Below are 25,917 nucleotides of genomic sequence, written 5' to 3' on the forward strand. Positions count from 1 at the left end.
GGGATTGATTTTGTCCAAGGATTATTTGGAGCGTTCCTGCTATCGCTGTGATCTCATGTGAGTGACAGGTTGACCCCTCATGCCCCAAATGACAGCATTTTTATTTTGGGGTCAAATATCCCTTTAATAACCAAATAAAAATATTGTTCGTCTGATATCTGTTGTATAACAACTAGTGTCTTTTTTTACACCCCATGTGACTTATTTAACATCCGTTTTGGAAGGAATTCAATGATATTCTACAACCTATTCTGCTTTAGATATGATGGTAGCTCATGAAAACATGTCTATAAAAAACATATCGCTCCCCAGTTAGCCTACATCCTATCAATAACCTTTTGATACCAGTTAACTCACTGTCTTTGGTTGCAGTTATACATCATTTTTTCAGATTTTCCAAGTTGACAGTGTTTACAAGTTCAGTGGGTTGTATGTGTATAAAGCCTTGTCATTTTAGCATTCCTTTAAAAAAGAAACATGTGTGTTGAGTTTGAGATGCTCTGCGTTGGCCTAAAGATATCAATATTTGATAAGCCAACTGCAGAGTAAACTGGGTTGTATCACATATCCCTGGTCTAGTTTTTGAATGCTGTGTGCAAATGTGAGGGAAAAACTTGAACACCACACTCTCATTCAGGCTCATTCTTAAGAAGGTGCATGATTGTATTAATGGGGAAGTACCTTTTCAGATTTCCCATCACCTCTCCGTATATGCAGGAGAGGCCTAGGAAGGTTTCCTTACAAAATGACAATTCAGAGAATACGCTGTGCATGGCAAATCCATTACAACAAGCTTTGATAACCGCCAAAGGCCCAAAATGCACAACTGTACAATAATGCCTTCCACCTGTTTTCATTTACATATTCACAAAAGAGAAATTACATATAGAAGCAGTTGCAATACTCGTGAAAAAGGTAGAAAAAGAACGTTTCGTTGTCTTTCTGAATAATTTAAACTGCTGTGGCAGGACGGGCTAACAGAACCAGAGAATACAAGCATCCAAACGAAGAGAAACAGAAGTCATATAGTCCTTCACGTCAACGCGGAGCTGACATGTTACAAAACAACGCAAGAGACAAAAATGACAGTTCGTCCCACCTTTACATTATGGATTGGGAGCAAGCCGTTGCAAGAAACGTTCAAGATTCTTACATTTTCCTCAGATCATTAAAAAGAAAATGGTTATACTTCATAAAAAAAGAACATTAATAATAATTGTAATAATTATAATAATAATTACAATGACAGAAGTAACAGCTGATGGTAAATAATAATAATAATAATCAGTCCTGTACAATCAGGTCAGTCCTGTGATCGGCCACAGGCTGTTAGAGGACCCATGGAGACGTCAGGGCTTTGCAGTCTTTTCAATGGCTTCAGCTGTAAAAATGGGTCGTTTGGACAGGACATTCTGACCGCAGATCCTTTCTTAGGTCCGCCCGTCACTGAGAGTTGAAAAAAAATCTCTCGAGTCACCTGGAAATCGAGTGTTATAGAGATGCTGTCAGAGTCTGTAGTACAATGCAAGACACCTATTGAGAATAAAAAAATAAAAAACATTTGCTGTATTCAATATTCAGTATCTTATATTCAGTAACAAATACATTGCACACTACAATTACACACTAAGTAGCCCTAGTTGAAAGGGATACATCATTAATATCAAACTAATATTCTTGAGGATTTCAAAATACAAAAAATATAAACACTACCATTCATAAATTTGAAGTTGGTGAGATTTTTGAGTGTTTTTGAAAGATGTCTCATGCTCACCAAGGCTGCATTTATTTGATAAAATACGCAGAAAAACGGTAATACTGCAAAATATTATTGTAATTTAAAAGAACTTTTCTTTTAAAAATTTAAAATGTAATTTATTCCCATGATGGCAAAGCTGAATTTTCAGCATCATTACTCCAGTCTTCAGTTTCACATGATCCTTCAAAAATCATTCTGATTATCTTATTTGCTGCTGAAGAAGCATTTCTTTTTATCATCAATGTTAAAAACAGTTGTGAGGTTTATTATGTTTGTGGAAACCATGTTAAAAACAATTCATGATTATTTGATGAATACAGTTCAAAAGGACAGCATTTATTTGAAATACAAATCTTTTGTGGCATTATAAATGTTTTTACTGTCACTTTCAATCAATTTAATGCTTCCTTGCAGAGTAAAAGTATTAATTTCTTTATTTTAAAAATCATACTGACCTCAAACTTTTGAAAGGTAGTGTATAACCATATTTTATATTTGTAAATGTGATGGAAGGGCGTTTTTAAATTATTGCAATGACCTACAAATTTACCTGTGAAAAAAAAAAAAAGCATATAAATTCGATTAACTGTGTCGCAACTGAAGTGGTGCATTTCAAGTACGAGAATCCATGAACCTTATTATTAGATCGTTTTATAAGGCTGCACAATATATTTCAACCACTTAAAAATCATAATATAGCATAGTGCTACTGTGAAATCACAAAGTCTACGATTCAATTAAATGAGTATATGCGCTGCAGGTTTCAGAGTGAATTATGACGCTTTATTTAAATGCGTGCAGGTTGTGTTTCTCCGTTCACAGTAAATGCTGCTCCACATGAACTCAGTCTCTGCATATGCTGTGAGTTTGGGTTTCCAATAATGTGCGTTTTGGAACGCGTATAAAGTCTGACACGCTTTTTGATTCATAGCGAAGTGTAGCACTGTTATCATTTACATGCATGGAGCGCATCTCAGCAGCTCAATTAACAAACTCCATCTCTGCATATGCTGTGAGTTTGGGTTGCTCATAATACTCATCTGGGAACGCAACGTGCGCCATTTCACCAGATTTGTAAGTCACTTATAAAAGTAAATCACTATGCCAACACAGGAGAATAAATCAATATGTTTCTAAATACGTGTTTTCAAAATAAAAGTTTAAACCCTAGTTTAAAGGCTAGGTTCACTAAAGGTTCGCTTAGGTCTATTTTTATTACCACATAAAATGTATCAGATTAATCGTTGAAATAATCGACCAATTACTCGATTACCAAAATAATAGTTAGTTACAGTCCTAGTCAGGAGACCCGTACCTGCTCATCTGGTCAACAATAGCAGACAGTCGTCAAAGTAGAGGTCAGTCCAGTTCGTGAACCTCATCCTGCAGGCCAGAGGGAGCACGGCTTTGTTCAGACACCCTCTTGGCCATTATTTCCCATTGTGGAGTCAGAACTTTGGGTTTGGGCCCTGACACAACATAAAGAGAGAAAGAGAGGAGATCAATCCATCTATATATATGTTGGTAAAGAAGTATTTGCAGCTAATGTCAAAATAAATAAATTAATACATAAATTTAATAAATTAAAATAAAATGAGTATAAAAATTTAAATAAATAAATAAATAAATAAATATACTGTATGTGTGTACATATATTTGTATTGTGTACTGTATATTAATTATTGTGTACATTTGTAAATATTAACTGTGATAAGAGAAGCAATAAATCCCTCTATACATACTGGTAAAAAGTATTTGCAGCTAATAGTCCAAATAAATATAATATAATATAAAATAATATAATATAATATAATATAATATAATATATAATATAATATAATATAATATAATATAATATAATATAATATAATATAATATAATATGAGGTGATAAATCCCTCTATACATCTTACATAGTATTAGTAAATAGTATCTGCAAATAATTGTCAAAAATAAATACATAAATATAAAATGTATTTACATAGAAATTAAATATATAGTGTACATGTTTGTTTTGTGTTCTGAATATTAAATATTGTGTGCATTTGTAAATATTAATTGTGATAAGAGAGGTCCTAAATCCCTCTATACACGTTGGTAAAAAGTATCTGCAAATAACTGTCAAAAGAAATATTTACATAAAAATGTTTATTTACACAAAAATATTATCTATAATATGTACATCTATTTGTATTATATATTACATATTGTGTGCATTTGTAAATATTAATTGTGATAAGAGGCGCTAAAAAACCCTCTATACATGTTGGTAAAAAGTATTTGCAGCTAATTTCAAAATGAATGTAATGTAATATAAATTGGTTGAGTTGAGTGTGCTTCACATAAAGAAAATATGATCAGCACTCCAAATCAGTCACTTATGAGATTCAATTTAAGTTAGGATGTTACTTTTGAAGAGTATCAAGGCAGCTTACTACGTTTTGGGAAGAAAAAAAAGAGAGAAAAAAGAAAAGAAAAGAAAAGAAAAGAAAAGAAAAGAAAAGAAAAGGCTACTGTCTTTGAGACTCCAGTCACTGCAACATTCTAGTTTCATGAAGGGTCATGTCACCCTATTGGTTCTAAGAGGTACTACAGGCACTCTTCTGCTAACCCCATCCTTTACATAATACATGCGGCTCACATGACAAAGGACCAGGTTTGAGGACGGCAACATGGAAACGAGCCATTTATCACAAATCACATAACACTGACTGTAACAATACGTGCATAAAGACCCCAAATGTAAAAGCTATCTGAAAAATCAGTATGGGGTGAAGAAAAAGGATTCGCTGCTTCGGACAGAATGGTGCCAAGCTCATCAGGAATTTATATAACCGCTGAACATTGGTTTCTCTCCAAACCCTACATAGAGACAAGAGGGTAATGAAGCACAATGTGACAGGGGAGCATACATAAGTGTTCCTAAAATCCGTGCCACGTGTTCGGGAAGCCCTCCTTTTGAATCGACATTAACAGTGCCTTTACTCCGTGTTTTTGGGGGTCTGATCTCCCGCAGGACTAATGATCCATGTGAGTCACGGCTGATCCGTTACCATGACAACCCTGAAAGCCATTCAGAGATTAAAGTAGCGCGTGTGTGTGTATTTTCCTGTATGGGGGTTGGTGGAGAAAAGAGTGGGAGAGTTTAAGACAAGTGAATGAGGCATGGCAAGAAGAGTAGGAGGAGAGTGTGTTGTGTGGGCAGCACAGAAAGAGCGTCTTGCACACACAACCCGAGCTTACCGTCCAAGCCGTTGTGCTGCTCGTAAGAGCGTTTGCCCAGGATGGTCGGGGAGCCGTTGTTGAGGATGGGGGTGGATTTGATGGGCGTCAGGCTGCCCATGGAAATGGTGGGTCCTCGTGGAGGATTTGGTTTGGGTGGGCAAGGGTGGGCCTCTGGAACATGTTTGGATAAAACATGATTAAAATGGGTTTGCTTTATAAAAACAAATGGAAAAGTTTTTGAAGACAAGACAGCTTCACTCACCCAGATATCTAACCACTGACTCCAAAGGCTTCCTTACTGTTTGCTTTAGAGGTGCAGGCTTTTTGGACAAATCTGGCAACCGCACAGCACCTGAAATATGTATAAAAAAATATATTTAAAAAATAAAGAAAAAGCATTAAAATTATATGTTCTAATTAGGTTAAAACGTACATGGCAATACAGTACAGGTCAGTGTCAATGATACAAAGCTCATTTTTGTTTTATTCAGAAAGACTTGAAAACACCTCAAACAACAAACATGCTTTTCATCATCTTTTGATGTTTTTTGGGAGGTATAAAGGCAAAACAATATCAGAATAGTACTTAATAATTAAGTACTAATTAATAATTAAGTACCAAAATTCAAGGCTTTTGGTCATACCTAGGATTTCTAGGTCCACCAAAGGAGGGAGAGCATTTTCACATTTAGCTCCAAAACTCTGGAATAGTCTTCCTGATACTGTTCGTTGCTCAGACTCGCTCTCCCAGTTTAAAACTAGATTAAAGACGCATCTCTTCAGCCAGGCATTCATATAATACTTTTAATCTTACAGTTGAATCCGACCTCTAGTTCATAAACGCCAGAGGAGAACTGGCCCCCGACTGAGCCTGGGTTCTCCAAAGTTTATTTTTCTCCATTAGGTCATCTGATGGAGTTTTTCGGTTCCTTGCCACTGTTGCCTTTGGCTTTTGGCTTGCTTAGTTGGGGATACTTGGGGATATTTAATTTAATTAATCAATGAACAATACTATTGATCAGCATTACCAAACGTGGACGTTTTCCACTAGAAACAAACATTGATGTATTATTTTAATTTAAATACTGTGAAGCTGCTTTGATACAATCTGTATTGTGAAAAGCGCTATATAAATAAACTTGACTTGACTTGACTTAATAATGAAAAAAATAAAAGCCACTTTAAAAGAATTTAGTAGAATTTAGTAGAAGTAGCTTAGTATCTTTTTTTCTTTTTACTTTATTTTATAATAATTTCTTTGTTAAAAGTTGTAAAAATTGATTATTAATATTGGAAAATTTATATTTGAAAACATTAGTCCACCAAATCAGTCACATGGTGCAGCCAACATGCAGAAACACACAGAAAAAAGAAGAAGAAACACTGCGAACCCTGAGGACTGTGTTAATGTCACTTATTATATCAGATAATTTTATCTTTACATGACAAAGTTCAGGCTGTAAGATGCCATTGTATAACCTCCCAAATCAACTTGATCATATTTATTAATAATTAAACATTTGTAAAAAAAAAACTTTTTACCTTGAAAAAATATCATTAAAATGTTTTTGAAAATAATGATTAAGATTTTGGTCACACTACAATAAGGTTTCGTTTGTTTACATTAGTTAATGCATTAACTAGCATGATCTAACAATGAGCAATACATTTGTTACAATATGTATACATTTTTGTTAAAATTAGTTAAAGTACAGTCATTCATCGTTAGTTCACAGTGCTAATGTTAACAAATACAACTTTTGTTGATTTTAATAATGTATTAGTAAATATTAAAATTAACATTCAGATTAATCAATTCTGTAGAAGTATTGTTGATTCTTAGTTCATGTTAACTAAATTAGTTAAGTAATGTTAACTAATGAAACCTTATCGTAAAGTGTTACCCTTATTTTTAGGGTTACTTAAACACTACTTTCATTACTTTTTACTTGATGGCCATTAAATGTAAACTTTTCTTGAAAGTAAAAAGAAACCAACACAAAAATACAAAAAGTGCATTTCTCTAAGAACTTGGCGCATGTGTTTTAAGCTAGATTTAAATTTAATCTTGGACAATCTTATTTGTCAGTAACGCACAATTTATTACATAAAAAAACACTTTAAATCACCACACAATTCATAGATGAATTCCATAATAATAAATATCATCAGAGCAATTCAAAGTTGAAGTAGCACAGTCATGTATGACAGCAAATACTCACACTCGGCTTTGATAGCGGCAGTGTTGACAGGTATGTACGGGTGTCTAGCCAAGTATCTGGATCTCAACAGGTCCTGGCAGACGCGTCGAGCCGCTTTCGTCACCTGAGACGTGTGCAGGAAGAAAGCCTGTCTGGTCTTAACGGCAAACTTTGGGCTTCCGCTGTGTCTCACAGGCAGACCGTGAGGACTCTGAACACAGACAGCGAGATGAAAGTCAAGTCCTGGGTGACAGTTAAATCTAAATATTGCATTTTAAATCTGTTGAAGTGAACAAATTCCACTTTTAAACATAAATGAAAGACAAAGTTTTGCTTATTCGCTCCTTCAGGGAGGGCATTCATTTAACAGTCACAAAGAGGCATAATAAAACAGAATTGCACAGTAAAAGAAGAAACAGACTAAATAAAACCGACTCGTGGGGAGAGAAAGAGAATTTCATGTGAAGAACTGACTCCGAGCCCTGTGGAGCATGTTTGGAGAGAATCCACTTCACACCCACCATGTTGTTGCGGTTGGGTCCGGGCCTCTCTCCATCCAGTCTGGTTGGCATCTTCAGTCCTCCGTATTTTTTCCAGTAAGTCCAGCAGGAGGCACACAGTCGGCACTGCATGTTGGGCGGCCCCCATGAGTACCACTGATACGAGCTAGTGGCTGCACACAAAAACAAAAACACATAAAGCTCCATCCAACACGACTCTGCTCTGCTCACTGTAGTTTAACCTTTGACCTGAACTCATATTAAAGCCAACAAAACTAGCTTTTTTACTTATTCATTTAAAAAAGATCCTCTTTATTGTATTCAGTCTGCACAGGCAGGGGCAATACTTATGACTTGCTTATTTCATATTAACCAATCATAACAGATTTCATTTACATGTAGAACAGTGTTACTTTTGTATTATTTATATGTACTATTATAGTCTCCATTTAAATGTTAGTATTTTTATGTGCTTTTTGTCATTATTATTATTATTTTAATCTTTCGACTTAGCTATAATTTATTTTTATTTATTTGAGTAGTTTCAATTAGTTGCCAAAGCAACATTTCTCCTTTTAGTTTGAGTTTTTAAGTGTTAGGGTGTGTTCAGACTTGGTAGGTTTGGTTCAATTAAAACAAACTCTGGTGCGATTGCTCTGCTAGTGCGGTTCATTTGAATATTTGTGATCGCTGCTATTGAACCCTGGTGCGCACCAAACAAGCGGACCGAGACGACCCACCTTTTCAGGGGGGTTCGGTCCGCTTCCAAACGAACTCTGGCGCGGTTTGACTGCAATATGAACGCAATCAAAGACCAAAAACAGGATGTCAAAAAATGATGACATCAGAAAATTTACTGGCCATAAATATTTTTACCAGCCATGAAACATTAACATTAATCATTAAACAATAAAACATATTATTTCTTTATTAAAGTTACAAAAGTTATAGTCTAAATGTTAATCAAAACAACAAAAGCCAGCAGCAGGAATATTAGACTGCTGTCACTTTAAGAGCTAATGCACAGATTCAATATACTCTTTCTCAACTGTTTACATTCACTTAAGACATAATTGATGATGTTTATGAGGATACTTGCCAAGATGGGCATTTTGAAATGATTTTGTTCGAAAATGCCTGTTCAAGTGCAAGAAGAAGTGAAAGAGAGCTCAATTTAGTATTCGTGCTGTCTGAGATGCGCATTTCTGGGCGCGCGCTTCAGATGTTTGTGCACAGAAAGCTTCCCATACTGGGAAGTAACAAATTGAGTCCCCTTTCACGTGTTCTTGCGCTTAAATACTTAAATTGGCAAGGCTTAAACTTCTGTCATGATGCATGAACACATTCATGTTCTCCCAATATTGCAACATTGATATTGATTATATCTTTTCTCAATCCCTTAAATTGCAAACAGTCCCTGAAATAAAAAGAAGACTAGGGCTCCAAAGGAACTTCATGTTTTTGGGTCGGTAGCTCTTACTTCAATAGTTCTGAAGTGTTTTGAGAAAGCACTTAAGGGAGAAATTCTACAGCAGTTCAAAGATAGTTCTGATCCTTTGCAGTTTGCATTTAGAGAGGACCAGGGGTGTGTCGAGGATGCTAACCTTACTCTTAAAATGATTGTTCAGATATCCAGAAACGCCAAAGACCCATGTGCTAGATTATTATTTATTGATTTCAGCTTTTAACACAATACAGTCGCATTTATTGGCAGAAAAACGTGTTTCTCTTTTTAAATTGGATTTTCATATTTTAATAATTAGCAACAATAACACTGATGTGGAAATGCATGTTTAATTCTATTTCAGGGAAAACTACAACTGTAGTTTTGGATGCGAATAACCTTAAAGGGATAGATCAACCATAAATTAAATATTTTCCAAACCTGTAAGACTTTCGTTCTTCTTCGGAACACAAATGAAGATCTTTTTGATGAAATCTGAGAGCATTCTGCCCCTCCATTGATACTATGCATCTACCACTTTGACGCTACCGATAAAGGGTCAGATAAAACGATTAAGAGATTGTAAAAACGAATCCATATGAATCGAGCGGTTTAATCCAAATTTTCAGAAGCGAAACGACTGCGTTGTATGATGAATAAAAGCCTAAATGAAATCTGTTCATCATATAAAAACAATCGAGTCTCTTCAGAAAATCTGGACTAAACCGCTCAATTCAAATGGAATTGCGTAAATGTCAATGGAGGGACAGAAAACTCTCAGATTTCATCTTCATTTGTGTTCCGAGGATGAACGAAAGTCTTACGGGTTTAGATTTTCATTTTTGGTTGATCTATCCAAAAGAGGGGGGGGGGGAATGAAACATAGCAAAACTGTAGAATGTGCTCTTCAAAGGGGAAGTGCACCATTTTTTTGGACGTACAAATACATTTTTAGATTCCAGTTTAATGTCACCTTTAACATTTTAAGTACTTGACAGCAGGTCAAATACTCACTGTAGCAGCTCTCGCACGCGCGACCCAATCCGACGGGCTGGCCTGGTGCTCCTGGAAGAGCCCCTGCTCCATTCACCAGCCCTGGTTTCACACTGTTCATGTTTAATTGGTTAGGGTTGGGCTTGTTACTGTAGGAAAAAAGCAAACAAGGGTTACTGGATTTCATCTGGTCAAAGTGCAAGCACTCAAAGCTTATGGTGAAATGAAATCCAGGGTTGAACTTTGACTCGTTGAAGTACTCACTAGTTTGGGATGTAAACCTGCTTTAACTTGCTCTCAGCTTCAGCTGCTTTTAATCGTTTCTGCATGAAACAAGAACCGGTTAGTCTCAGTGTGAAAACTATCTAGGTTGTCTACCTGCACACAGAGACTTGAGACAGCCGTGTTGTATTACCTGCTGGACGTATCTGTCTGTGGTCTTCCACATGTAGTAATACTCTATGATGCTGGTTAGAGACTTCCAAGGAAGCTGTAATAATAAATAAAAAAGGTCATTTAGAATGTATAATTCACTAATATCAAAAACAAAATGGCTGTTTATTACATTTAACCCTATATTTGTTCAATCAAAAAAATGAAATAGTCATTATTTACCCTCATGTCTTTCCAAACTCCTAAGACATTTGTTCATCTTCGAAACAAAAACATATATTTTTAATAAAATCTGAGAGTTTTCTGTCCCTCCATGCAAATCTAAACTTTGACGCTTCAAAATGCACTTAAAGACATTGTAAGTTATCCATATGAATCAAACGATTTAATAAAAAGTCTTCTGAAGAGACTCAAATCAATTTATATAATGAACAAATTTAATTTAGCCTTTTATTCACATATAAACATTGATCAACAGTGCAAGTGTTTCATTCACATTTGCTATTAAAAATAGATGTGTGCGAACTGTAAAATGTATTTAGGAGCACGAGTGCGAATAAAATGTCTTGAATGTCCTAAATTATATAACAAACGTGTTAATTATCATTTTAAGAGGTCTTCAATTTAGGGATGGGAAAACAAGAAACCTCAAAAGGATATGATTTAAGTATAAGTATGAGAGCTGCAGGTTTCAAAGTAAAAACGAGGCCCTGTTGTGGATTCAACAGGTTTTAGAGCTGTTTACATTGCCAATAGACTGCTTATGATCTACTGTTGAGGAATTATGACAATGTTGACTTTATGGTGTTTATATTGTAATATGTTGGAGATGGTTGTAAGAGTGCACATTTTATCTCCCTTTCCCTTCTCTTTCTAAAAGAGCAAAAAAAAGCATACGCATTTCAAAATAAGAGTCCCAGTGAATTTCAGCCTTGTTTATAATTAAAAGTCTCATATATATAGATAGATAGATTAGATAGATAGATAGATAGATAGATAGATAGATAGATAGATAGATAGATAGATAGATAGATAGATAGATAGATAGATAGATAGATAGATAGATAGATAGATAGATAGATATTATTATTGGTATTATATTGGTTATTATCAGGTATTACATGATGAACTGTATCTGGCTTTGAATTCAACGTAAACTTCTTGTTGCTTCTGTTTGTGCAGATACATTTTGATAAATTTGCATTTCACCCCAAAAGTGCTTCTAAATGTTTCAATTTAGGGGTATATGTGCTCTTAGGGAAAAAACGTATGAACAAACGACTGGAATACACCATGACTAGATCACCGAGTCAGTTTCACTAATTGGATTAGTCCAAATCACTGACTAATCCAGTTGCAGCGGCTCTTGAGGTGCAGCTTAATGCAGGTTTAGATTATGATGTTTCATATACAAAGTTTTCTTATGGCTTTAGAAGATTTGAAAATCTTGAGTCATATGAACTTGTTGGGGTGTTTTTGGCACTTTGAAAACTGTTGTTGCAGAAAATTCATTTAAAATATCAAACATAAGAAAGTCATTTGAGTTATAAAAAAACAAAAAAACACCACCAAACATGCGAGTAAATTATGACTGAGTTTTCATTTTAGGGTGAATATCCCTTTAAGGAATCTTTCTTGCTCTTATTAGAGCAAATCTGGTCATGATGGCAAACAGAAATCCAGCTCCATTTCCCATCCTTTGTGTCCCTGAATAAGCTGGTTCACTTCTTTAGGGTGTGCCCATTTTCCATGACAGGCTCCTCCCTGTTTCTCTAAGTAGACATTTCTGATGGAAGCCCAGCGCTAAAACATTCAGTACTGCACATACAACCATCAACCACCAGGTGGCAGAGTTAAACATGCACTTGGCACACTCAGTGTCCCCTGAACAAAGGCAGTTTATCAGTCATTACTGCCACAATTATCTTAGCATATGCTGCTCAGATCTTTCTAAAGCCACACTATTCTGTAGCACAAAATATAGGAATTCAATTTGATCACTCTTCTGCTTGTGTAAATACTGCTTGGGAGGAACTTACAAAGTCTTGCTGGATGTCAGTGAAGTCTTTGCCGTATTTCTCGAGCGCTTCCTCGAACAAGTTGGCTTCAGATGCGCTCCATTCCTCCATTTCATCCCTGCAGAGCACCGGCCCACCCTGGGGTACCAGCGCCGCGATGGCCCGTGTCATGTCGTAGCCGTTCTTATGCAACGTGTCCATGGCGTGAAACTGAAGATAAAGCATTTGAGATAAGAAAACACGATAACTGTTGGCTCAAATCCAATATACGTCACCAAACACGCCATTGTTTTAGCAGTGTGTTGTCAAATAACTCTAAAATCTGAATTGCTCAACCCTAGGAACAACACAACACTGATACTAGACGAAGAGGAATTGTGTGGGCAGCTCGAGAGTGTGTGTTTATGCATGGGGATGTTGCCCTCTGGCGCCTTTCCTTCATGTTTTGTACACAACGGGGCAAAGTTGGGTGGCAGGAGAGCGAATACCCTGTTCTGCTGCTCTTCTCGCACAGCCTATAGGCAGATACTGAACAGAGCTGGCAACAGGCCTGTCGCAATTATTACATAATCGCCTGGTGGAGATTATTTGATCTAATCGTGATTATCACTGTGCACTTTAAATTCTAATCACATTTTGCCACCCAAATTATGGAGTTCGTTTGAGCATCCTGACATGAGTCTGAGTGAGTTTGGGGTAGGGCTATCTGTTCCACTGACCAATGGCAAAGTGTTTGCGAAACCAGTTTGTAATAGTCCTTATTTTTTCAATTATGTTTGGCGCACTTTGACACACTTTACTTTCAAGCAAAATTGAAACTGAAAATTAGAGACACTGAGACAGAAGATGAAACCAAAAATAATCATTTTAAAGTAGCCTTTGTTTTGAATAAGTATACATTTAATAATATAATATAATATAATATAATATAATATAATATAATATAATATAATAATATAATATAATATATGAATTGGTGTCAATGGAATAAAATGTCAATGCAAACAACTTTGAAAAATATTGAATAAACCTAAAGAGTACAATTATTTATTTAGTTATTCATGTAATTATTCAGTCTGTGTTGTTTAATGCAATTTTGACTGTAAACAAACTACTACAAACTGAGTAGATGCTTTTGTTGACCATTATGATGTGCAGAACAGAATACTAACAATAATCTCTCGAGTTTAAATGAACTTTTGGCTGATATAAACAACTGTCCTTAAAAGAAGAACTGGCTCTTATGTTCCTTTCTTATAAAAAGGGACAAAAGGCTTTTTTTTTTCATTTCTATGTTTTTGTGTATCACACAAGATGCTGGTTTAAATGGCCTTTCACTCTCTAGTGCATGGGCAAACAAGTAAGGCTACCTATGCAAGCATGAGAAAAGCATTATTAATGTGCAAATAAAATCAAAAGTGAATACAAACTGAACTGTGAATTGCATTTGAATCTTGACTGCAATTTGCTTCCATAGACTGAGATTGTTGGGCAGTTGCACATATCTCACTGGATTTATCCATTAAACTCTCACAGCATATACAGAGAGGTCTGTGTGTCTCAAAAAAACAACATATTCTGTAAACGCAATCTCTTTTCCATCAATATATCATCCTTTAAGCAGTCACATTAAATCGAACTAAACCTGGATCTTTTCATGTGCACAGTGCTTCACTTCATTGCTTGTGTAATCAGATGTTAACTGTTTCACTTCAAATTTGCAGGCTATCTTCTCTTCCAGACAAAAAACAAACAAAATATATTTTATAGCATTTATAGCTGAAAGTTTTTGTGGCTGAAATCGTAGAGTATCCCTACAGCTTACCAGACAAAGCTAAATAACGAGATGAGATTTGGAAAGAGGAGCATACTAAAAAAAACCTGATGAAAAAGCATCATTGAGGCTTTCAGGATTATGTATTTTTGAATGAGTCATTTATTATACCTCTACTCAACCATGACAGGAGTCATTTTAATAATAATAACAGTAGAAATAACATTATAACTACTATTATCTGGCCATAATACACTATAAGATGATTAATTGACTATAAATACAAGAACTAAAATATACCATTAGCATTTACAACCAGTTTAAAAATTGGACAAGTGATTCAAAAATGTTTTTTTGGGGGGGGGAATGTCTGCCATTAATTAGTATGAACCTGCTGAGCTTAACTAAAGTGTGAAGTGTTCCGGCAGTGTGTGGAGTGTGCGAGAGTGAGAACATGAGATGTGCCGTACCAGTGTGATGTCTCTGGAGGCTGCCGCAGCGCTCATGTGAAGACTGGGCTGCCGAACTGAACTGCTGCAGTCTAGAGCCCGCGCAAACGTACCCACAGACCTGCAGGGGAGGGGGGGGGTTGGGGAAGTTTGAGAAAAAGAGGAAAAAAAAAAAAATGTGAAAGAGAATGAGGGAGTGAACTGAGCAAAACATGCAGTTTGAAATAACAAAATGAAACATTATTTTGGAGGCATCGTCTGAATTTCATAGTTGAGGTTTTGTTGTTTATTGTCTTTTAAACGCAGTGTTCTGTTCACAACAGATCGGCGCACGAGAAATAGAGCAAAAGCGTTCACGCTGCAGAATCTTACCGAGCCACGACGAGGAACTGGTCGATCTGTTTCTCGATGAGGGGGCTGCTGGGATCCCACACCTTCTCCTCCAGTTTCTCAAGCTCTCGACCATCATTCTCTCCTGGCAAACCAACAGCCACAGATAAACATTCACTACAGAACGCATACTGCTTTGAAATGAGACTTCTGCTTCATCTTCTTCCTGAAGCCAACATTCATCTAATGTGAACTCAATTTAGTTCTTACAATTTTATTTTCCACAGTTTTTCCTTTTGTGTACCATAAAACAAAGCATTTTATCTATTAAACCAACACACTAAACACCACTACACTACTCTGTATCCCAAAAAATATATATTATTAAATATACACTACCAGTCAAAAGATTGGTAGATTAATAATGTAGTTTTTTTTTTTTTTTACAAGGCTGCATATATATTTGATAAAAACAGTACTATTGTGAAATATTATTACAATTTAAAATAATTCTTAAATATATTTTAAAATGTAATTTATTCCTGTGATGGCATAGCTGAATTTTCAGCATCATTACTCCAGTCTTTAGTGTCACATGACCCTTCAGAAATCATTCCTAATATTCTGATTTGCTGCTCAAATTTCTTATAATTAACAATGTTGAAAACAGTTGAGCTGCTTCATATTTGTGTGGAATATTAATATGAAGAGAGATAAACACAAGCTGAGATAGTGTTGCATATGTTAGTGGTCTCATCTGAAGAGCTCAGAGCTCTGGCTGTCTAACTCAATATGGTGAAGAGACATCTTACCCTCTTTGAGGAGGTCAGTGATGTCCGCCTGGTACTTATTGCCCACTCTGATCTCTCCCTTATCAGCCAGCAGAGTCTTCTGCTGAGGATCGTACACCAGCGAGTAGAAAAAGGCATCCTGCAAAACCAAGAGACAACCTAATAAAGTCTAGGCTCAAAACTTACTGCACTAAAGTACACAAATGTAAAGCTTGGATTTGCGCTTCACTGTGTCCCAAATGGAACCCTAAACACTCGCGGTCTTCTTCCGAGTTCACACTTTCGACATAGTCGTAGTGCCACTTTGACTGTCGGGTAAAGTCTGCTGCAGAGCTCGCTTCAAGTGTGCATCGAGGGCACTTAAATCGGCCGCTTGCGAGCAACCCTTCTAAAACCTAAAATGACAAATGGAACACCCTAGGGACTTGTGGACTTAACGGACATGTGTATGCGGTGGCCATTGTCCACAAGACTGAGAGTGCACATGAAGTGTGCCATCTGGGACAGAGCCCAAGACAACAACGCACACTAAAGAAGCTGATTAACTTCAAGCGAATTCGAATTATAAAACAAAATCAGGCTAAAGCGAGTTAATTTCGTGAGATCGGAACAGCTTAAACTATCCGGAAGAGTTCACTCTGGCTGGTAAACACCTTTGAACTACCATTGCAATTACGTAATTTGTAGGCCTTTAGGGTGGAAATCTTCTCTGGTTCATTTCTTCTGTTCAGTCAGTCGAGGTCAGATGCAAGAAAGAACAAACACAGGAGTAGAAATTGAACTTGAAATTCTAACTGAAACAGTCACGGACTGCTTGCTTAATATATTGTATAAAGCGCTATATAAATAAACTAGGGCTGGGGGAATTAACGCGTTAATCTTTGCGATTAATTTGAGATGTTTAAAGCGGTAAAAAAAGAAATAACGCAGCACTTTTTTTTTTGCCTCGTTTTAATGATTTCCTGTTGCGGCTGCTATTGAAAAGGCCGAACATATGCCGTCCCGCCCCTCCGTGTTCGGCGATCAGGTTTCATTCTCGCGCAGCATTCATGAGCGGGTCTTTTCCGCTGTGTGTGTGTAAGTGTGTGTGTGTGTGTGTGTGTACGCTGCGCTCTCTGCTCAATGTTCCACTCCGCGTTCTGCTCTGTCGTTAACGGCCCAAACGCTCCAATCATGTACCGATCATGCACTGGAAAAGCAAAGTCCACTCAAATAACATGAAATTTCTCTGTAGATTTCTGTTTGCAATAGCCCTACTGAGCTGGTATAGTCATGCTGGGCAACAATGGTAAAATGACCTGCTCTGATCACATGCTCTGGTAATAATAGCTTTGTAGGACTATATTTTATTTTGATAATTAGTAAAAAAAAAAAAAAAAAAAAAAAATAATCTGTTAAATTGATCATGTTGATTGATTATTGAAAAAGAATAATATATTGATATACTGATGTTTAATATTATTTTAATATTATTTTAATATAATATATTTAATATATAATATATTTAATATATTTTAATACTATTTTCTGTTCTTTTTTTCCTGTGTTGTTTCATTTAATTAGGTGATTCTAAGTTTAAATATTGATGATTACAAGCTTGGGGGAAATGCAATTAATTGTGCAATTAATTAGTTAATTTTTTTTAATCGATTCCCAGCCCTAAAATAAACATAATGTGACTTTACTGGAGAGCTGAATTGGAGAGCATGTGCAAACATTGCTATGATCAGAAGCTTTCTTAACAGCCGTTTTCAGTTTTATTGTGTGTTTGTGTAGTTATTGAGAGGAAAGCGCGCAGCACATATTTACAGTGTCCTTGTTACACATGTTACATGTAATTACTATAGTAATATTGTGCATAATTACATGCAACTAACCTTAACCAACCCCTAATCCTATAGTAAGTATATGTAGTTAATTAATATTACTCAGTACTTAAATGTATAAATACCCTGTAACATGGACACCTTAAAATAAAGTGTAAAAAAAAAAAAAAAAAACTAACCCTATAGTAAGTGTACATGTTGTTACTTAATATAACTCAGTACTTAGCTGTAACAATAGCCGCGTTTCCATTACAGATTTGCGCAAATGTTTTGCGCTATTATCTAAATATCGATAAAAAACTATTGCGAAATGACGGCGTTTCCATTAACCGATGTTATGCGACTAAAACGTCTTTTTTTCTCTCGCGATAAGTCATTCCAAAAATCACGGCAACGGACGTTGGTTATAATATCACAGCCACCGCATTAGACATTATTATTATTATTAATGGAAGGAGACGTGGCGTGTTATCCAAGCATTAATGGCAGGGAAAGACCCCCGAACGACACATATAAGGAGTTTCTGGGTGTTTCGCCCTCATTTCTGCTCCGATTGTGGCATTTCTTTGAGATTTAGAATCCAGTATTCCTATAGGCTAATTATTGTTTCTTTTATGAATTTAATAAATAATTCTGTCTCGTGTTCTGTCCAAATGATCCATGTAGGCAACTTTTGTGTCTATTTGTTTTTCCTTTTTTAACCCCTAATTGAAAAACGAAAAATGAACGGTTGTTGTCTTCTTAAAACAAGTTGAACACCAAAATTTTAATTTGAACTGGCTACACACAACTGCTGTGCTTTATTTATGACTTTTTGCCCCTTTATTAAACATTTAAAATATTCACAAATTAATATGGAAAACATGTCGATTTTACTGGTTTTCTAAGGCCAAATTAGAAACTGGAATTGATGTATTTCCCGCAGTGCTGAATGAGAAGAGCCATTAATATAATTAATAAACTATTGTTTTCTAAGTGTCGGCTAAAATCACATCTCCATCTCCGCTGTTATCAGATGCGCTTTTAGAGAGAAATGCAACTTTCATACGGATTAGCCTACATAATCAGAAGGTATTAGCTTTTGATTCGAATTTGTTCGTTTTAAAGTGGACATTTCAAGCTTTAGCCTACACAGGCTATATTTTGTTTCAGTTCTCGCGCCCCAGTTTACGGAGATCATGTGCGTCTGATTGTTTCTTTTATTTTACAAAAGCACAGCATTTTCTTGTTATTGTGAGTTTACACAAATAAAAGTGGTTGAGAATAATGTATTATTATTTTCTGTATGACCAGAAATGATAGAGTATAAGTTGTTTCCACTGTTGATAGGAAAATGCAAGTGTTTGCGGCCACGCCTCCGTGTCATGCAGTGCGCGCTCCACGCTCAGCTTTGTTCCTTTTTTGCATAAAAGCCTCTTCTAAATATAGCCTATTAAATGTTATAATAAAATAATATAAAATTATTATTATTTGCGTAGCTATACATGGACTTCAAACACACTGCGTCTTCTAAGTCAGGTGACTGTAAATGCGCAAAAACTGTTTCCATTGCAGTTTTGCGAAATATTCATTTTTCGAATTGCCTGAAAAACCACCTCATGAGAGCGTAAAAACTTTTTTGCGATAAATGGGAGTTTTTGCGAAATTGACGTGTTTCCATTAAGCGTATTTTCAATTCGCAATTTCAATTTGCGCAATTTGAAGGGTAATGGAAACGCGGCTAATGACACCTTAAAATAAAGTGTAACCACATTAATTTAAACACCGCTTACAGAAGTATAAGGTATTTCAAACTTCTTTTGAAAAGGGACTTCACCGTGAATATATAAGGGAATTAAGTGCAGTGCACTTTTAATGCGCTGACGAAGCTAATGTGCATGCATACTCATTTAAAGCATTTTTTTCTCTTTTAATATAAACAAAAACAGACAAATGAACCAGTGAAGGCCAGTGTTTGATATATTAGAGGACTGGCTTTACTCTGTAGAGTCTCCAGTCTCCTCATTACTAAATATGAGGAGGAACATACTGGGTCAACACACTGAATAATTCATTTGGATCGGGACTCAAAACTAGCTCCCATACACACACACACACACACACACACACACACACACACACGTCAGATAAACATTTCCCTCTTGAAGACATGCTGTGAACGGAGATACTAAGAGTGAAAGGCAAATACATGCAAACTAAAGATTTTGCACATGCGTACAAACACCTTGGCATAGTGCTGTGACACTCACCTCTCTGTCTAAATAGGACTTGAGGGCTTCCGTCTCATTCAGAAGCGTAACACAGCATTTCCCCCTGAAAACACAACACATAACACAGTTTTAACGCTGGCTGGACTGAATCTCACAGTCCCATATGTCGTTAAACTGATCTCAATTACTTTGCGCAGTTCATTAACAGTGCTGCTGGACAGAGATTCGTACTATAGTGAAATTGTTGTAACAGTAATCATAACAATCGTAACAATAAATGTTACAATCACACAGTGTCTGTGACTGTTGCCCTGGTTGTAGTTAGACAGGTGTATTCATTCACAATAGATTATCTAAATCTCATGGACTGAGCTTGGGGTTAAAAATCAAATTTAGGAAGTAAAAAAAAAAAAAGTGAAACATCAAACAAATGTTATTTTCTTTCTGTAAAAGTACACTTCTAAGAGGTTTTAATATGCATACATTTTGAAAACGTATAAATAAAAAAACAATACTGGTCCCCAAGATATTAAGATACAAGAAAAGATGCTCAAGTCAATCATTAAAAAATTTATTTGTACTTTTTTTTTTATTAAGTTTGCATGAATTAGCACTCCTGACAGAACCCAATAGACCTAGAAAACATCAAAGTTAAATGCAAAAGTTAAAACTGGAGCAGTAACATGCGCAAGTAAATATGAAAAATGCCACATCTTGGCCTCTTTCCAGCATCGCATCAATAAGAATTATAGCAAAAAAATTAGCATTTAAAAAATTAAATGCTACACTGCAAAAAAAAATCGTTTTCTTATTCAAATTTGTCTCGTTTTCCAGTAAAAATATCTAAATATCCTTAAAACAATATCAAATAATTCATCAGTAAAATGACAGTTGTTAAGATTTGTCAGACAAATCTGAGAAAACGTAGTGAGGTTTATTTTATAAACTTGTTTCCCCTATGAAGACTATTTCACCTGTAATAATTAAATCTATCTTGTTTCAGGAATACTTAGATGTTTATTGTCCTGGAAAACAAGACAAAAATACTGAATAAGAAAGGTTTCTTGGCAGTGTAGCGAAAAGCCCTCAGATTTGAGTAAATCCTGCACTTAACATTCATTAGCTATTGTTGTGGTTAACGCCAGTCACATTTTAATAACTTTTAAAGTTAATTATCTCTATTTTTAAATGAAAAAGGTTTCCAAGCATAATCCTCTTTTGGTATTCACTGCCAGTATCCTTGTCCATGTTTTTTGGGTCACTGCAAACGGTACAGTAAGGGAGGAGGAAAATGCTAATCAACGTTATTTTAAAATTGAGTCACTCGATTAATCGTTCCAACCCCTGAAAGGCTTGACGCTGGCCATCCACCTCCCATCACCAAACAACAGTGAAGAACCCGTTCATCCAGAAAGGATTAAGGTCAAGCTCGCTCCACCCTTGAGTCTGACTTTCTCCACAAACTCGAAAGAAGATTTACATGTTCGTGAGATCCAAGTCGATCCGAGACAGACGTGACCTGGCCAGTGAGATATGGTGGGTTGAAAGCGCAGCCTTCTGCTGACTGGCTGCTTTCCTGAGAACATTGATTACCCAGCAACTTGCAAAATAAAAGTGGGAGTCATGATTCTCATGAAATGGTTCTATTCACATGTATAGATGACTTGATGAAATATACAAGCCCTTGAAGCAAAAACGAGATTGACTCAATCTTCACCTGCTCTCTCTGCTGGATTCGTACCAATGAAAGAGCAGCGTGAATGAACGAGAGGCTATCACTGTTCTGTGCTGGGGATTCCATCAGGCCAGAACATGAAAAAGACTGAAAGGAGCCGGGATGAGCGCTAACGCTAATGAGAGCGTGTCTAGTTGGCTGCAAGTGAGAACACGTATATCGACAAAGCTTTTTGTAGGTTACCTGATGTGTGTCGCGGGCAGAGACTCCAGCTGTCTAGAGAGGAAGAGCTCTCTGTGTCTCAGCTGATGCTTCTGTATCTCTGGGAGATCCACCATTTCGGGGTTCTCCATCTCCTCCTCCATTTCTCCTAAAAGTGAAAGAAAAAGATAAACATGTCAATCACCTTCGCTTGTTCAACCTTAATCAATATTACAAATGTGATACTAATCGGCAGATTTCAACATACTGAAAAAATTACGATCAAAGTAGGTATAAGATATAGGCACCATAACAGTTCAGTATAAAAGCAGCATGTGATTTTAATATTAGCCATAACATGAAAACAATAAATGGCTTTGAAGCAATGATTCTTCCTTCTCCCTTGTGTCAGTTCCACCTACTGGAAAATTATTGATTTTCAGATATTCTTGAATGAACTTACACAATATTTACTCAAAACCAATGATCCCACTTTATATCAAGTCTTTAACTACTATGTACTTACATTTAAATTAATCATTTTAATACAATGCACTTATTGCGTACATTTGTTTGTACATGTATTTCTGTAATAACATCTATAATTACACTATTGACCCTTCTCTTACACCTTAACCCATCCTTAAACCTAACCATACTGTTCTGTCCCTTACCTTAGCCGTATCCCACCTCAGAAGAAGCAAAAGTGTTTTGCAGTACATGAACAAAGTACATTGTACATTATTAATAATTTATTCATAAGTATATGGTAGTTAAAGACGCCTAATGTAAAGTGTGACCAAATCATTTCCTCTTCATCCAATTTAAGCAGTTTTGTACAATTTGTTATGATACATGTTATAATGTAAAGCAATATGATATATAAAGCATCAGTAATCCTGCTTTCCAAATACGAGCAATTGAAAAAAAACAGTGTCCACCAATCATTCTATGGGTTTTTTTTTTTTGGGGGGGGGTGAAATCTTTACTGATTATTATAGTAAACTTAAAAATAACTTTTATATTGATAGTAATATTTCAAAATGAACACTTACTGGACAAAAAGCATAGGTTTACTTTATGCACAAAAACCATGTTAAAATGAGAGTATCAAATATGATACATCAGGCTTTTGAGGAACGTTTATATGTTATTATGTTTTGCCCTCCACAATTAAAACTACATTGGGAGACAATGACAACTGATATTTATATGCATTTGATTCAACTAGTCAGCTATACTGTAATAAATATTTCATTGATTTACATTACAAACTATCAGAATTTCATCTTACTTTTTGGCCATATAAAAATCAGCAACTGCACCAAATTGCATATATTTGCTCAGTTTGGGCCTCTTAATAAAATTGAGGTTTTTTTTCCTCATTGAGTGGAAGCTCCATATTCTCACTATATTACATGAGCCACAAAAGCCTGATGTATCAAATATGATACTTAAAACACATTTTATTAAACACCACCTTTCATGTATTTTGTCTAAAATCACAATAAACTGCTCAGAAAAAAAAAAATAGAATAATTTTCGGACTATTATTTCATATCCCAGGCATTGCAGGGTTAAACCTACAACACCTACAAGCACTACAAAGACCCTAATCAGGGAATCAGTCCGTCTTCACAATTCGACTGAAAAGTTGAAAGTGAAGTGTGGATGAGTTTGTGATGGCCATTCATCCAACCTAAAACTACATCTTTTAAACACAGACTGATCAAACGCAATGCCTGCAAATGTGAAAATTATTGCGAAAGACCAAAAGAGAGCGAGACGAAGCAGACGCCTTCTCTTAATTCAGTTTATGCAAACACATCATCACCCTTCTCTTAAAAAGATTACTAGGTAGGTACAGAGAAAGGAGACATCTCTCTTGACAAACCACACATATATGTGCTGTCTGGAGGCAGAGTGCGGCGGAGAATGATAAGTGGGAGAGAGTCGGATGGGAGGGAGAGAAACCAGTGAGCGTGCTCCAATTCATTTGGAGTTTCATTAGCGAAAGAGAGAGAGACAGATGGAGAAACATGGAGATGGAGGAAAAGGCAGAAGAACAAAAAGAATCAAGGGATTTAAAAAAAAAAAGAAAAAAAATATGTTTGTCTAAAATCAATAAGTATTCCCTCCCCTTCCTCACCCTCTCGAGCACACGTATACCACTGCTCTCTACCTGTCACATGCTATCCGGTTTTATTTTGCCATTAAGAAATCTGAAACTACATCGAACACGAGTGAGCGGTCACTTTACAGCGCTGCACATCAGTAACCATTCTATTACAGCTGCGCGTGGAGTATCGACAACCCCTGCTGAGGTGCACGCGGAGCAAGGGATCGAGATGGAGCCTGAAACAAAGAGAGTAAATGGGAAAAGATGAAGAGAAAAAGCGTGAGCAAAAAAGAGAGAGAGAGAGAGAGGAACAGCCCTCTGGCTAAGACCAGCCTGCTGCGCCTTTGAGAGCCGGCGAGAAGAGGAGCTGAACTCAGTAAACGCCATAGTTCTGAGAAAGAAAGAAAAAAAAAGAGAGAAAGAACCCAATCATCTGGCCCTGCACCCTGCCTATACTCAACAAATTACCTCTCCATTTCACCTGTCTTCACCAATTATCAATTATTGATGAATGAATCTCCTTACCAGGTGGGGGAGGAGGAGGAGAAGAAGAGAGGAATGAAGGGAGGTCGGGTTGAGAATCAAAACCACAAGGGCTTCATTTTCGAATGATTTAAGGCATTTGGTTTAGCGGATCTTGAAAGTCTGCATTCATCTGTTGGTGCGGAAGCATTCCAAGCGAGTTATTTGTGTTTACATGCGATAAGCTTTGTTGTGTTCTAATCAAAGGGTAAAAGAGTGCAAGAATGAAGAGAGGTGAAGTTGGGAACCACCAAGACATCGTTCTTGTTCAGGGCTGCTTCACTTAAAACAAATACTGAATTTAGGACACTGGGTTCTGTTAATGGTTCTTCGATGTCTGGATCCTTGCACTGATGAAGACAGAACTCTGTACTAAAACACTCTGACAGTGTTTCCTGCACCACTATTTACAGCGGTGGCACTGCAGAACTAGTGAATCTACCACCACAGGAAAAACAAAGTTAACAGTTCACAAGAGGTGTGAATTTGCAGTCTGAAGGGAATCCTGAAAAAAAAAAAAACTGCAGCACGGTTTCCGCGAAAATATTAAGCGTCCGGCATAACCGTTCTTGACTGACAATGTTGAGAAATGTTTCTTGAGCAGCAAATCAATCAATTTGATTTCTGAAGGATCATGTGACACAAATAATAATCTTGTTAGTAATCAGACTAACACAGACTGAAAAGACCTCAATCAATCCGACTGAGCTTGATCCGAATTAAAATTTTATTGGATTTAAATGGGTGGTGTAGACCTGAAATAATTTGATCAACAGTAAAATAACTAAGTATGTAAATGCTTGAATCCGACTATTTTTCTAAATTGGATTCAAAAATACCTTGTGTAGTGCCATGATGCATATGTTTACATACGTTTCACGTCATAAAAACATGCATATGATTATTTATGTCTCATTTGACCAGTTTGTAAGACAACTGGTCAGTGGATGAGGCTGAATATTTACACATTTTTGCTTAAAAAACAAACAAACACGACATAAATGTCAGTTTTTTTAGTTTTTTTTTAGATGTCATTAAGGCAAAAACAACAGTTATACTCATGGTAGCTCCGATAACATTATTGCAATGGCTTTCTCTGGTTCTGAAAACGACGACTGGGCACTGCATATGCTCTGAAGTTTTGTTTGACATACATGTAATGCACATTGCAATCCGATTCACATATTCGGTTATATGTTAAGGGGTTCATATAAACAGAACGTCCAAAATCTGAAATTGGAATGGATTCATTCCGACTGACGAAAATTACTACATATAAACATACCAACTGAAGACTGGTGTAATAGCTCCTGAGAATTCAGCTTTGCCATCACAGGACTAAATACTGAAATAGAAAACAGTTATTTTAGTTTGAAATAATTTCACAGTATTACTGTTTTTACAGTTCTGATCAGGTAAAAAGATTTATATAGACCTTATAATTCACATCTCTAAATCATTTTATTTACAGTCATATCTGGAGGTCAA

At 36.1% G+C, this 25,917-nt stretch overlaps 1 protein-coding gene across 3 annotated transcripts in view; it reads right to left on the reverse strand.

The window, feature by feature from the left end:
• Positions 1-632: 632 nt before the first annotated feature.
• The window catches only part of mta1 (metastasis associated 1), a 44,402-nt gene continuing 19,117 nt past the window's right edge, over positions 633-25,917 (reverse strand). Inside the window, exons 4-19 of one of the 3 annotated variants that reach the window (XM_082143253.1) lie at positions 25,715-25,774; positions 21,831-21,957; positions 19,952-20,015; positions 15,898-16,015; positions 15,128-15,230; positions 14,777-14,876; positions 12,554-12,742; positions 10,537-10,611; positions 10,386-10,444; positions 10,143-10,270; positions 7,706-7,857; positions 7,206-7,395; positions 5,246-5,335; positions 5,002-5,154; positions 3,075-3,228; positions 633-1,477 (exon numbers count right to left, since the gene is read on the reverse strand). In XM_082143253.1, coding sequence (XP_081999379.1) covers positions 3,119-3,228; positions 5,002-5,154; positions 5,246-5,335; positions 7,206-7,395; positions 7,706-7,857; positions 10,143-10,270; positions 10,386-10,444; positions 10,537-10,611; positions 12,554-12,742; positions 14,777-14,876; positions 15,128-15,230; positions 15,898-16,015; positions 19,952-20,015; positions 21,831-21,957; positions 25,715-25,774 — 1,718 coding nt within the window. In that variant the 3' untranslated portion in view covers positions 633-1,477; positions 3,075-3,118. Of the gene's footprint in view, positions 1,534-3,074; positions 3,229-5,001; positions 5,155-5,245; positions 5,336-7,205; positions 7,396-7,705; positions 7,858-10,142; positions 10,271-10,385; positions 10,445-10,536; positions 10,612-12,553; positions 12,743-14,776; positions 14,877-15,127; positions 15,231-15,897; positions 16,016-19,951; positions 20,016-21,830; positions 21,958-25,714; positions 25,775-25,917 lie in introns of all 3 variants that reach the window. The other 2 variants (XM_082143252.1, XM_082143254.1) reach the window with 2 other exon arrangements.

This window comes from Leuciscus leuciscus (genome assembly GCF_965113295.1).
Source record: "Leuciscus leuciscus genome assembly, chromosome: 17".
In the NCBI taxonomy this organism is placed as follows: Eukaryota; Metazoa; Chordata; class Actinopteri; order Cypriniformes; family Leuciscidae; genus Leuciscus; species Leuciscus leuciscus.